The sequence below is a fragment of the Pimephales promelas genome, chromosome 3 (assembly GCF_988280905.1).
Source record: "Pimephales promelas chromosome 3, fPimPro1.hap1.1, whole genome shotgun sequence".
Lineage (NCBI taxonomy): Eukaryota > Metazoa > Chordata > Actinopteri > Cypriniformes > Leuciscidae > Pimephales > Pimephales promelas.
In genome coordinates, this window is record NC_142771.1 from 7499939 (window position 1) to 7514136 (window position 14198).

The 14198-nt window shown below is 37.9% G+C and overlaps 2 protein-coding genes across 2 annotated transcripts in view; one reads left to right on the top strand and one right to left on the bottom strand.

Moving 5' to 3' along the window:
• Nucleotides 1–2977, bottom strand: part of LOC148981940 (interferon-induced very large GTPase 1-like) — a 30973-nt gene extending 27996 nt beyond the window's left edge. Inside the window, exon 1 of the mRNA XM_089129289.1 lies at nt 2724–2977. Coding sequence (XP_088985415.1) covers nt 2724–2736 — 13 coding nt within the window. The 5' untranslated portion in view covers nt 2737–2977. The remainder of the gene's footprint in view (nt 1–2723) is intronic.
• Nucleotides 2978–9352: 6375 nt separating this feature from the next.
• Nucleotides 9353–14198, top strand: part of LOC148981941 (interferon-induced very large GTPase 1-like) — a 52680-nt gene continuing 47834 nt past the window's right edge. The window contains exon 1 of the mRNA XM_089129290.1: nt 9353–9432. Within this exon, the coding sequence (XP_088985416.1) occupies nt 9423–9432 (10 nt within the window). The 5' untranslated portion in view covers nt 9353–9422. The remainder of the gene's footprint in view (nt 9433–14198) is intronic.

Below are 14198 nucleotides of genomic sequence, written 5' to 3' on the forward strand. Positions count from 1 at the left end.
CATTGTGGTGATCAGTGTTTGCTTTAGATGGGCTCTTGGTCCGAGTACTTCTTACTTTAGCTTTTTTTTGGCTTTTGTAATTCTTAGATTCTATCGATTCTTAGATGCGTCGCTATGCGGACGAATCTGAATTGATTCACAAATATCAAAAAAAACAAAAAACACATACACACACACACTTATAATAACTTAATATTGATGGGACGCAAAAGACGGAACTCCGAAGCACGGAAGTGCAGTGGCCGGACCGTCTGCGGGGTGTGCATAACAGAGACGCGATGGCTAAGCGCAAAATCCAAACACCCTTGTTAAAAGCTGACGTGTGGAAATATTTAGGCTTCTATGAAGTTGAGGGGGTAAAGGAGCCATACAAGAGTCACTATTTGTAAGCTTACACACAATTTGTAAGCCTTGTTTAATAAAACTATTTCGGAAACACGACAAATATGAGAAGCCATATGCTGCTAGTTCAGACACACATTTATTTTCATGTTGGTTCTTTGCAATGTTAATAAAATATATTGTACCTTACTTTATGGGTCATTACTTTGTACTTGTAAAGCACAGTATTTAGTCACACACGCACACAAAAAGATCCAATAATCGATAATTGCTTTAGCATCGAATTGTATCCCTCTGAATCGTAATCGAATCGAATCATGAGGTGCCTAGAGATTCCCACCCCTAGTCATTAAAGGATTATTTCACCCAGCAATAAAAATTACCCCATGATTTACTCACCCTCAAGCCATTCTAGGTGTATATGACATTCTTTTTTCAGACAAATACAATCGGAGTTATATTAAAAAATTTCCTGGCTCTTTCAAGCTTTATAAAGACAGTGAATGGCCGTTTCTGTTTTGAGGTCCACCCTGTCAACACTTTGATCTCACAGTGATCTCTCCATATAATCACACCTCTGAAGGGAAAGAAAAGTGTGTGTGTGTGTCTATAAAATGAGAAGTCATCCACCTCTGCAGAGCCATCTTTATTATGGGGGTTCAGAGGGCACGTAGATCTAGGCCATGTACGTAACTATTTTTTAAAGCGGAAAATGTATAATTTTCAAATGCATTTATGGTGTCTATATAAACCACTATATATTTTATAATGACATTATAATTATACATGTAGTCTACATTCATATGTTATAAATAGAATTACGATTACTGTAGGCTAATATATGTAGCAGCTACTTTTGAAAGGACAATAATAAAGTGTCAGTGTATTTCATAAGACTTTAACATGGGACATTGGCAATGACAGTGATGGCCCTACCACACACACTCCCTCCCTCCCTTCTTCTCAAAGTTAAACTAAGTTAAACTTAAAAAAGATTGTGAGCTAGACTTGAGCTGAAAGAGGGGGGTTTCATGATCCTTTAAGGCAGTGTTTCCCAACCCTGTTCCTGGCGGCACACCAACACTGCGTGTATTCTTTGTAACCCTTATCAAACACACCTGACTCAACCCATCAGCTCATAATCAGGTGGGTTAATGAGCTGATGAGTTGAATCGGGTGTGTTTGATTAGGGAGACAAAGAAAACACGCAGTGTTGGTGTGCCGCCAGGAACAGGGTTGGGAAACACTGCTTTAGGGGCCATTCACATATCGCGCCTAAAAACGCGTAGAAAACGCTAGGCGCACGCGTTCTCCTTTTTCCAAAGAAGCGCTAGGGCGGTTGCACTCCGGAGGCGTCTGTCGTTGCTAAGCAACCATCAGCTGCGCTCTCCATTACATGAAGGAAATTTCAGCAATGGATTTCCACCACCGAACAACCCTTGCTGTAACTCTGTTACAAGATTTATTTACTCAGAAAAGTAAAAAAACGCCGCAGTGTTTGGGTGCACCCCATACTACAAAAACGCAAGAACCATGGGGAATTTCACCAGCTGATTCAGGAACTCCGCCTGAACAATGGGAGGTTCAAAGCCTATTCCAGAGTGGACAAGGACCAGTTTGATTATATTTTAAGAAGAGGTAACAAAAATGGCGAGGAAGCTGATTGGTTGGTTCGTGTCACGTGACCTACGCTGCGCTTGCGGCATTCTGAAAAGTTGAGATGTTTTTATCTCGATGCGGCGCGGACGCGCCTGGAAAAAACGAGCGCGTCGCACCGCGACCGCGTCGCTTCCATTATGAGCGCGCATACCGCGCGCCTACATTTGAAATAACGAACTTGAGCGCGCAAAAGACGCGATATGTGAACCGGCCCTTAAGGGATCGAAACTGGCCGGCCCAAAAGTTATGAAAGACATCGTTATAGTCCGAGTGACTGCAGTGTCTCAAGTTTATCAAGCGACGAAAATCCTTGTTGTGCCCAAAAAAACAAACAAAAATAACGCCTTTGTCGCATACCGAGAGTAGGTTAAATGCAATTATTTATCAAGTCTCAGATATGCAAACAGTTCGGGGATAAATATGGCGCGTCCGTAAACTCGAAATCGAATACACACCAGCAGCATCCCGTGGTACATTGTAGCCTAACGTTACATGTTACATGAAAAATTTGAGAACTGAACATAAATTAACACCTAATTAATCCGTTATTTCTTACACAGAGATTTTTCTTACGGTTCAGGAACAAAATCGAAAGTGAAACTTAAATGTTAAAGCTAATGTTTTTTTAAATAGAAATTGAATTTAACTATGCCTTAGTGTTTTATCTCACATTTACATTTCATGTAACAAACATAAAGACGTTGTATATGTGAAATATCTACCTGTATGATCCATTATGATCAGAAGAAGGTTCTTTCCGTGTTGCCAACATGAGACAAGGACGTCATTTGTGGGAGGAGACCATATAATACAGACGCCCTATCGACCGCTACTTCCTACTGGCTCTGACGAGCCGTGGGCCCGCCATCTAGACCAGTCAGCGAATTATTATTATTATTATTATTATTGCAGAATGGTAGGGGAAGACGCTTGGATATTCTCTCCAACAGTATCCCGCTGCAGACCCACAGCACCACGAGCACCACCAGTTTCAGAACCCCAGCGCCAGAACCGGAAGTAAGTGGCGGAGATAGGTTCTAAACAGGATAACGCCACCTAACGTTTTGGAACGTAATTCTTCTTCTTCTTTGAGGTTATTGGCGGTTCGCATTCTTAAAAAGAGCATTACCGCCATCTACTGCAGGAATAGATCAGAGACACACTTATACCACAACTCCCAGAACAATCAGGACTTGTGCTTTCAATGTTGCTGCGTGTTCAGCTCCTCCATTTACAGCCAAAGTCCATCATCTTCCAGAGAAGGATACTGATACTAATAATACTAGCCTATCTATATTCTAAAGATCAAATTTGTTCTACTTAAAAATTTTATTATTAACCTACTCCCCTCTGCTGAGTTTAAAACCATCTTTAACGTTAATTGTTGATTATCTTTCAACTTAAATTCTTCAATCATTTTACTTCTTTCCTCAGAATATTTATTACACTTAATAAGTACATGCTCCACTGTTTCTCTGATTCCACACCATTCACATAATCCTGTAGGATGTTTTCCAATTATTTGCATTGTTGAATTAAGTCCTGTATGTCCCAGTCTTAATCTAGAAATAATACAGTCTTCCTTCCTTCTCCCAAATGAATTCATTCCTCTACCTACCAATGGTTGTATTAAATGTAAATGTCTACCTTTTTCCTCATTATCCCAATACGATTGCCAATTTTTATTTATCTCCCTTTTAATTATTGATTTCATTTCTAATTTACTATACCCAATTTGAATATCTATATTTTCCTTTGCCATAGAGTGTTTTGCTAGTTTATCTGCTGCTTCATTTCCAGCCACTCCAGTATGTGCCGGAACCCATAAAAACTGAACTATCTTATTTTTTTGTTGCATCATAAACAATATCTGTAATATTTCCAACACAATATCCTGTCTAGTATCTGATTTTTGAGCTTCTAGGCACATCAAGGCTGAACTTGAATCTGAGCATATTAAAGTTTTATTTATCCCCATTTCACTTATTTTATTAATTGCTACCATAATTGCTAGTAGCTCTCCTGTAAACACTGATACATGGTCTGATACTCTTTCCCCTCTTGCCACTTTCAATCTGGGAATGATATATGCTACCCCTACTTGTCCCTTCTGTGGATCCTTAGATGCATCTGTGAAAACCTTTATATATTGTTCATATTTAATACCAATATACTCTTTTGCCATCTCTGCTTCCGACATCCTCTGTTCTTTATCTTTTCTTGATTCCAATAAGAATAGATCTACATATGGTTGAGGTAAAATCCATAATGGTGTTATTGGTAATATTACTGCTGGAATAACTCTATACTCATCTAATTTCATACTCTGAACTAAATCCTTAATAATCCAACCAAAACTGTTAACTTTTCCTTTCCCATATTCCCAACATGTTTCCATTATACCTTTTGTTGGATGATTATCCTTCTGCCCTTTTAGGTTTATCCAGTATGTCAGTATCAATTGTTTCCTTCTTAAGTGAATTGGCATCTCCCCCATCTCCACCTGTAAAGCTGAAACAGGAGATGACGGATAAGCTCCACAACATATTCTCAAAGCTCGTGATTGGATTCGTTCCAATTTTCCTAGCTGTGACTTAGTTGCTGTTCCATATGCGATACAACCATAATCTAGTACTGCTCTTATCATTGTTGAATAAATTGTTTTTAATGCAACCCTATCAGCTCCCCATTCTCGTCCTGAAATACACCTCATTACATTTAAGATCTTCTTTGGAACGTAATTTCTTCTTCTTCTTCTTCTTCTTCTTCTTCTTCTTCTTCTTCTTTGTTTTTAACGGCGGTTGGCAACCAGCTTTTTGTGCATTACCGCCACCGTCTGCTCCGGAGTGTGAATCAGACATTAGGCTTACAATCTAATTTCCACATTAAAAAAAAAACAAAACAAAAAAAACACCCACTATATTACTCACTCACATTCACTAATATCCCTACACATTTTCCTACATCCCTATTTATCCTCATAACCGATCATACAAACCAGTTTCCCTTATAAAAGTTAACAACATTCTAACCTGTGCTCTGTCCTTTTAATGTTAATTCTTGTACCCCTAACTCCCTCAAATTATTCCTCATTATCACTCTCTGTCCCTCATACCTCCTACATCTTATTATATCCTCTCTTCTGTGCCCACCACCTAATCTAGTTATTTTTACACTCTTTTGAATTTGATACAAATGCCTTCCTTTCTCCTCTCTGTCCCATCTTTCTTAATTGCCACATTTGGTTAGTTTTTTCCCCAGACAATACTTTTGACCTCTGCTTTACTTATTTTAATATGCATTTCTATATTTTCCTTCTTTAAAGCCCTTTTCGCCAATTCATCCACCTGGTCATTCCCTTTCATCCCTACATGTGCTGGAACCCACATAAATTGTACCTGTCCTCCTTGATTTTTTATCCTTGTCACTGACTGAATGACTTCATGACATCCTGACGGCTCTTAGAATGAAAAGATCTTAAACTCGTAAGGACTGATGATGAATCGGAGCATATTAGCACCTTTCCTTGCCTTGTTTTTTCCACCCACCTTAACGCAACTAACACTGCCACCATTTCCACTGTATATACTCCCCAAAAATCTGATGTTCTTCTATTAATTCCTATTCCTTTTGCAGGTGCCACCCCATATCCTGTCACTCCAGTCTCAGGTTTCTTAGAACCATCTATATATATATTCCCATGGAGCCTCCATTGGTAATACAACTGCAGGGCTCAACTTCATATCAAATACTCCAAATTCTTTTGCTACCTCATTACCTACTCGACTTAAATTGTCTCCATTAAATCTTGCGTTCTCCCATGTCTCCTGCAACACTCCCTTAGTAGGGTGGAAATCATTATGTCCCTGCAGATTGGCCCAATAGTTTGTCATCAGCTGCCTCCTTCTTAATGCTAACGCATTAACGCAACCCCCACCAAGTGCAACTTTATTAACAATCCTTCCTTCCACATCATGTCATACGCTTTTTCTATATCAAAAAAAACACTGTGATGACTGATTCATGATTCTTTATTTGTCTGAGCCTTTCTTATTTCATTTTCTAGTCTAATCACGAATCCATGGTACTCCTTCCTTTACTAAAACCACTTTGATAGTTTGCTAGTTTTCCATTTTTTTTCTAACATATACGATAATCTTTCTGTTATCATCCTTTCCATAATTTTGCATACATTTGATGTTAATGCTATTGGTCTGTAACTACTGGGTTTAGATGGATCCTTGCCAGGTTTCCTTATTGGAACGACTACTGCCTCTTTCCATGCTACTGGTAATCTACCCTTCTCCCACACTATAAAAGTCCAACAACTTTAAGACCGCTCCATCCCCTAGATGTTTTAGCATCACGTAGCATATCTGATCTTTCCCTGGAGATGTTTAGCTGTTTATTGCTCTCATCAACTCAGCCATATTAAAAGGTTCATCAATATTATCCTCAACTTTATTCCCCCAGTTTAATACATCTGGATGCTGACTCATTGTTCTTTCCTTTCTCATTTTGCATACTTCTGAAAGGTTATTTGAACTGTGAATTTTTACAAATGCTTTTGCCATCATCTCTGCCTTATCCTTATTAGAGATAGCTGTTCCTTCTTCAGTAGTTAAAACTGGAATATCCCATTCCCTCCTTACTCCTCCCATCCTTTTTATCATTCCCCAAACTTCTCCCAAGGGTGTTGTTCTTCCTATTTCATTGCAAAATTCCTTCCAACTTGCCCTTTTAAGCTTGACGTACTGTTCTTCTCACAATAGCTTGTGCCTTTTTATACTGAATCAAATGCTGCAAGTTATGGGTGTTTTTAACTCGTTTAAATGCTCTATTCCTGTTTTTTACAGCTTGACGACACTCTTCTGTCCACCATGGTACCAGTTTTTTATTCCTCCCTTGCTTACTCTGAATAGATTCACCTGCTGCCATAATAATTGCTGATGTTATTTGTTTGTTTGTTTCGTCTATATTCTATATTCGTCTATACTGCTCTTCTAAAACCCCATTTTGGCATTCCTTCACCTGGTCTTACTTCCACTCGCTCTCCCACTGAGCATGATACTGGGTAGTGATCGCTGCCCACTGTTGAATTATTCCAAACGTGCCAGTTACTTATTCCAGCCAAAGCATTAGACACTGTAATATCTAATGCTGACTCATTTCCTGTTGTTATGTTTATTCTTGTTCCTCTTCCGTCATTCATACACACTAACTCCTTATCATCCATCAAATCTTCTATCACCCTTCCATAGTACCCTTTTAGTCCCAAATGATTTACTGCTGCTTTAACAACCAGCTGTATTTTATCATTTTTTTGATTTAACTTCAGCAGTACTATTTATCACTCCTGCAATAAATGTTACCAAGTCCTTTTTGTCCACATACATCTTGTCATGTATGTGGCAAGATTCTCCTTTGCTGTTGTTCTCCAACCCCCAATTCTGCTTGCTCTGTGGTGATATTGTCATGTACTCTTGACAATCTTGCTGCTTCTGCATAAGTGATCCTTTCCACTCTTATTTTCTGGATTTTATTTTCCTGCCTCATCACCTCACATCCTCCATATGCCACATTATGGTTCCCTCCACAATTACAACATTTTGGTTGCACTCCTGCTCCACATTCTCCGTAGTCATTCTTACTGGGTAGCTCATATAACCAAGGTATACCTTTTTTGGCATATTCTCCCCCTCAAATTCAATCAATACCGTTTCACTGTCCTTTTTCACTCCTTCTCTTGTTGTTTTAAGTCTTCGCGCAATCACTACCCCCCCCCCCCCCCTTTTAGATGTCTTTTAAGTTCTTTAGTTCCTACATTCATAGGTACCCCTGTGATCACTCCTTTACTTCATCCTCCATTTCCTGCTCCCACCCTCCTAGTGTTTATCACTCCTAGTTTTCCAATCTCTTTTACTTTGATTGCTTTCTCATTTGCACATTTTACCAACAAATTTCCATCATTTAGGACCTTTGCATATACTATCTCCCCTATCATTCTTGCCAGATGTTTTGTTAATACTAATGGGTTGATAATCTTCAAGCTCTTTTGATCTTTGTCATTGAATCTTATAACCGTTCTACTAAAAAAAGTTATATTAGTTCAGTTTTAGTCTACCATCACCTCGCTAACTATAGTTACTTTTATTTTGAAAGTGTTTCCGGGTACATTCGCTTCCAAATAAGGAATGGACCACGTGACTTCCGTTTTTGGTTTATAAACGAAAAACGAATTGACAGAAGTTCAAGACTCAATTCATTCTTTGTTCAATAAGGAATAACGATAAAATGATCCCCAAAAAACGAAAAACAGGCAGTTTTTAATTGTTTTTTTCGTTTTTTGATTCTGACACAAAAAACGGTTATTTGTTTTTTCTATTTGAAACAAAAAAACAAAAACAAAAAAACGGTACTTTCGTTTCATAATTACAAACGAATTACGGATTATCCAGAGATCCCCTGACCTGGAAGCTTCATTCAGATAGAAATGGCAGCATCTCCTGGTGAAGTAAATGTAATGCAACAAAGCTGACAACCATAAAATGCAAGTAGGCGTGTGTTAACGCCCCGTTTATGACGAGTTTACCGAAAGCGATCAAAGCTGAAACAGTGTTAGCGCTGTGAAACTCATGTAGGTGAATTTTACAGATACGGATGAATTTCATGTGTTCACCTTGATAATAAAACAATAAGGATTATGATGAGTGTGTGTAATTATTTCTTTAGACAAGGACAGAAGATCAGACCAGCTTAAAAAAAGTTGGAAACCATCACAGAAATTCTAATGGTTTCAATTAAAATACCAATAAGGAACCATTTTCTTTTATCATTTAAACCATGTTTTCCATGAGTATTGAAACCATGACATTAGCTACTGCTTCTTTCCTGTGGGAACCACCAGAACTCTGTAACTTTTACTGGTGGGACTGATATTTTTGTATGTTGAAAGGATGTGCTTGTGTAACTGGTTGAACTTGGATAATGTAGCAGAGGGTTTTTAAAGTTTCTGTCTTTCTCCATATCATTCACTAGATATGAATGTGAATTCCAAACTTGCGAACGACTTTTTCGATGGCTCCATCACAACACTAAAATAATCCACTCTCAATAATAACGCCAATCCAAACACCGAGTACTACTAAACCACGGTGCTGCCATGGTTTGGGAAATGCATATGAGAAATACAGCCGCCAGGTTTCAAACCTGTCAACACTGGATCGGGCTGTCAAAGCAGTCAGGCGTTTCACTACGGAGTGAACCAGTGTACGGAGTGAACCAGTGTGTTTGCTTCAGACGTCATTTTCACGTGACTAGTGACGTATTGATACAAGCTCCGAAGCAGTGGTTCATTACAAGGACCTTTCGAGTTTGAAGCAAGCTTCGGAGCGTCGGTGTCAGACGTAACATCACTATTAATGGATCCAGGTATATTTTTCACATATACAGCGTATTTACCTTTTTTACATGAAATGTAAATGTGGGATACAAAACTGAAACATATTCGAGTTTAATTATGTTTTATTTAACGTATGAGCGGCAGTAACATCAGTTACTTTCACTTTTGTTCTGTCCCGGAGCCCCATGTTTGGAGGCAGATATATTTGATATTTGATGAATACATTTGATGAAGTATTTCGTTTATGTACATGTAACGTAGGCTACGTAACAGTCGCTACAATTGGAGGCTAATTAGTTTAGTTTAGTTAATTTATTTAACAGGAACCATGCACAACAAATATTGTGTCAGAGTTAGCTATAGCTAGATAGCTAATTTGTATCTGTGGTCCCTACGCAGGATGTGTTACATAAAATTACAGCACTCCATCACAATCTAGAAAAAATAAGAAAATTCATATCACATCATAGAGATGCTGTCGCATAATCAGTGTTGTTGTAACTCATTAGACGGATCAATCATCGGTAGAAATAAATGGAGGAAAAAAATATCTTTGGCCTGAGCTCACCAAATAGGCCTAACGTTACATAATAATCTATAATAGTATCTGGAGTCTTGTATTCGTGGTCTCACACGTGCACTAAAACAAACAAACAAACAAACAAAAACAACAACAACGATTAATAGTTTTTAAATGTGAGTCTGCACTTGTATAAACTTAGTTTTCTACAGTACTATATAAACATAAACAACTACTGGATAAAAAAAATGAATGACATAAAATATGAAATAAAATAATGGAACACATTAATCAGTTCACTGAACAGTAACTGTATTCACTGAATTATTTCTCTTTCACTTCAATTCCATTTCAATTCAATATGTACTTAAACCTTTCCACCCATCACTTGAGAATTTTATTTGCCCTTTTCAAATCTCCAAATGAACACAAAATAAATCGTTAATCAATGACAAGGTAAAAAATAAATAAATAAACATCATGGTATGTGTACTGATTGAATCTCTCTGACTCTCAGTCTGTGTGGAGGTGTAAATGTGTGTAACAAACACACAGTAGTCTAAGATCAAATGAGACTATGATCTATGATCAAATTCCAACTAATGAAAACAAAAACAGTGATGAAATCACTATTATGGTAACTGCATGAAACACATTAGCGGTTAAAGCGCCAATAAGAGCCTCTGTAGACGTAAGACAGAAATAAAGTCAGTCTGGTTAGTAATAAGTGAAGCTGGTAATGCTGTTTGTAGGGTTGTTTAATCCTCCTCTGCTGAGATCTTCACAGATTTAATATCTTATTTTCTGTATGAGCCTAAATACAGTTAATTGATAAATCATTTAATTTATGTCTTCTTTTCTGTAGGAGCCTAAATACAGTTAATTGATAAATCATTTAATTTATGCGTTAAACAGTAATTTGAATGATTCATTTGATGTGGAGAAAATTGAAGTGCATATACAGTTTGATGCAGTTAATATTTACAGTAATGCAAGGAGTTAATTGTGTAATTATCTAAATGTGTGTGGATAATTTTTAGAGTGTATTTTATATTACATTAGTGATATTTTGGGAACAGAGGATTATCATAGCAGTTTTTATCTTTTACTGCATGCACCTTAAGTGCTGGGAATACTCCTGCGGGAGTTAGTGAGGAGTAGGGTTGGGAATCGTGAGAAATTTTCCGGTTCCGATTCCGGTTCCGCCAAACGATTCCGGTTCCGGTTCAATTAAAAATAGTAGTAAGAGAAAAATCCACAATCCCTTTTGTGTTGTTTATTTCTTATAGTACTTGACAAATGAGTTTAACAGACTGGTAATGTAAACAAATTCAACATATTATTAATCAATCTTTGCAAAATAAATAAATAAATAATAATAATAATAATAATTAAAAAGGAAATAAAAAAATTCTGCATTCTCTAGAATAATTTAGGACCTCTCCTTTATTGTATCTCCAACAGTGATACCCTCTCAGAAGGGGTAGAATATGCTTTAACACACATATGTGTGTAGAACAGATTATTTTTAAAAACGGGTTGAATTATTGATTCATAAAGACTTTAATTATTGCATTATTACTGGATAAATCGGCCCTAAATAGCAGTTAATAAACAGAACTGCAGTGCATGCGTCTTGTGGAAGAACATAGTTGCCGGGGCTACTCTAAACAAGAAGTCCGAGTATGGGCTCTATGCACGGCGGTATTTCCGGTGAAGGTGTAAGGATGCTCGATAACTTCCGCCGATCGTAGAGTCCAATGCAATACCGAGAATTTATATTGAATTTTATACTCCATGGTTATACTAAAGAAACGTTAGTCACAAAAACAGATAAAACAGACACCCCTCGTTGTGTTTATGCTTCTTTTTAAAATTATATTAAATAAATATAACTATATATAAAATTACATCTAAACGTGTACGTTTCATTTCAAAGACTGGAGGACAGTAAATCTTGAAGACTCTGCCATAATCCCGTTTTCCTCGGTTTTCCTCCGCTTTAATCTCCACAACCGGAAATGGACGAGCATCCTTGCGTCAAATGCGGAATTTATGCGTGCATATAGCCCATTAACGCTTATTACAGGCTTTACGTAGTGATTCAAGATAAGACAAAAACACGGTTTGAAAAAAAGCATTCATAATGCACTCGCTCATTGTATAAATGTTGTAAATTCTGAACACAAAAAAAATTACGGACTGCATCTGTTTTGACTACTACCGTCAATGTTTACTCAAATTATAATCTCACTAATTCTGTAACGTTAATCATTTGAATATGTGTAACATAAATATTGATACTGTGTGATTATAAAGCAGTTTCATATCGACAACTGCTCTCTCTCTCTCTCTCTCTCTCTCTCTCTCTCTCTCTCTCTCTCTCAGCGCAAACTGATTTGAATGTACGTGACTCTGCGCGCGCGGGTTTGTGTTTACATTCAGCGCGTGTGAGAGCAAATCGCAACTTCAGTGGTGAAGTTTTTGTCATTTAGGAATAAGACGGCGTAGGTGTTTGAATCGAAATCTTTTAAAGATTAATCATGCAGCTCTACTCTCACCCAGACAGCAAACTGACATTGAATCAACGTGGAAACGACGTCTCTCATGACATTGAAACAACGTCGATTTTGCTCATGGAATTAACGTTGAACCAACGTCAGACGCGGCATTCTTCAAAGCTAAATGAAAATCGAAAATTAGTTTGCTTTCATAACATTGAAACAACGTTGATTTCAAGTTGATTTTCCGTTAGTTTTGAAAGAATGACGTGTCTGACGTTGGTTCAACGTTAATTCGATGAGCAAAACAATGTCAGATCAATGTTGTTTCGATGTCATGTTTCCACGTTGATTCAATGTCAGTTTGCTATCTGGGTCTGGAAAAGAACCGGTTCTCGGTTCCCAACCCTAGTGAGGAGAGTTAGTGAAGTTGTGTGAACCATAGACTGTAAAAAAAGATGGACGACGCCTCTTCGTTCTCTTCCATTGGTCAGAAGTGAAGCCGCCAATGTCCCGATATGGCGCTGACATCTTGGAACTTGAGTCTGCGCAGAAGCGATATCAGGACCACACCTGCGCAGTAGTGAGCAGGAAGTAAACCCACAAAATCAAGGCCCCACCCTCACTCTCATAGAATCAATTGCAAGAACATGCTCCTGCACTTCTTAAAAATGAATGATAGAAATTTAGCTCATCTCCTCAGTCCTCTAAAGATCCCGATAAAAAGTCTGTTGGTGCTTCAGTGACAACATCGCTCAGAGAACCTGTCAATCACAGCTGTCAATCATGACGTCACCACCACCGCATCAAATAACAAACTAACTAAAAACAAAACAAAACTTATTTTAAAAACGAACTCTTGAAATTACATCACCGTGATAAAAAATACAGTAAATGACAGAAACCAATTTTGGAAAAACGATATTTGAAGTATAATTTAATTGTTTAGTCTGTCTCGCATGCGGTTGAATAACACGGGGAGGCGGGGTTTATGACCTATACTAGGACCGGCCACCAGGGGGCGTTTGAGAGGTTTTGTTTTCACTTTTCAGGGCTTGAGCAGCATGCCTTTTTATTTTTTTGTAATTTTCCTGTGCCGATGTTTTGTTGATATTTATTGAAGTGGATGTGGACGACGGGAGTGAATAAAGCGTCAAGCTAAGGCTTCATTCAGTGGAAACCTATATTTTCTCATCAGTTGATTTCATCTAAGATTGTGTCTGGAAGTCAGTTGTAGGTCTTGTGTTGCTGGTCGTCTCTTTTTCTGTTCTCTTCTTTTGTTCAGTGATTCTTCTTGTTAACAGGATTATAAGGCTGAATCCCAATTCTCTGTCTTACCCCTTCCCCTTAGTTTTGCGCGTTCATGTGAGAGGAAGGGCTATCCCAATTCTCATTTTGATCTAGCGGTAGGGGTAAGGTGAAGGGGTATATACCCCTTAAGACCAAGAATTTTCGCGAGCTTACTTAAAACCAAGGGGTAAGAAATGCACTGCGCAACTTGCAACAATGGTGGGCATACCAGCCGGAGTTGAAAGTTTTTTCACTTAAATGATTGATAAAAAAATATGACCATCTTGTTTTGTGCTCTACATAGTTATGTACATATATATTTGCAACTATGTTGTTTATTGAAACGTTTTTAAAGTGTTTACTTTGGTACACTAGGCTATGCTAACGTTACATTGCTGATTTGCACAATCAGTCCCACATTTCAAGATCACCCAAAATGTCCGGCATTCAGCTTTTGCTTTCTGCAGTCGCCATTCATAATGTG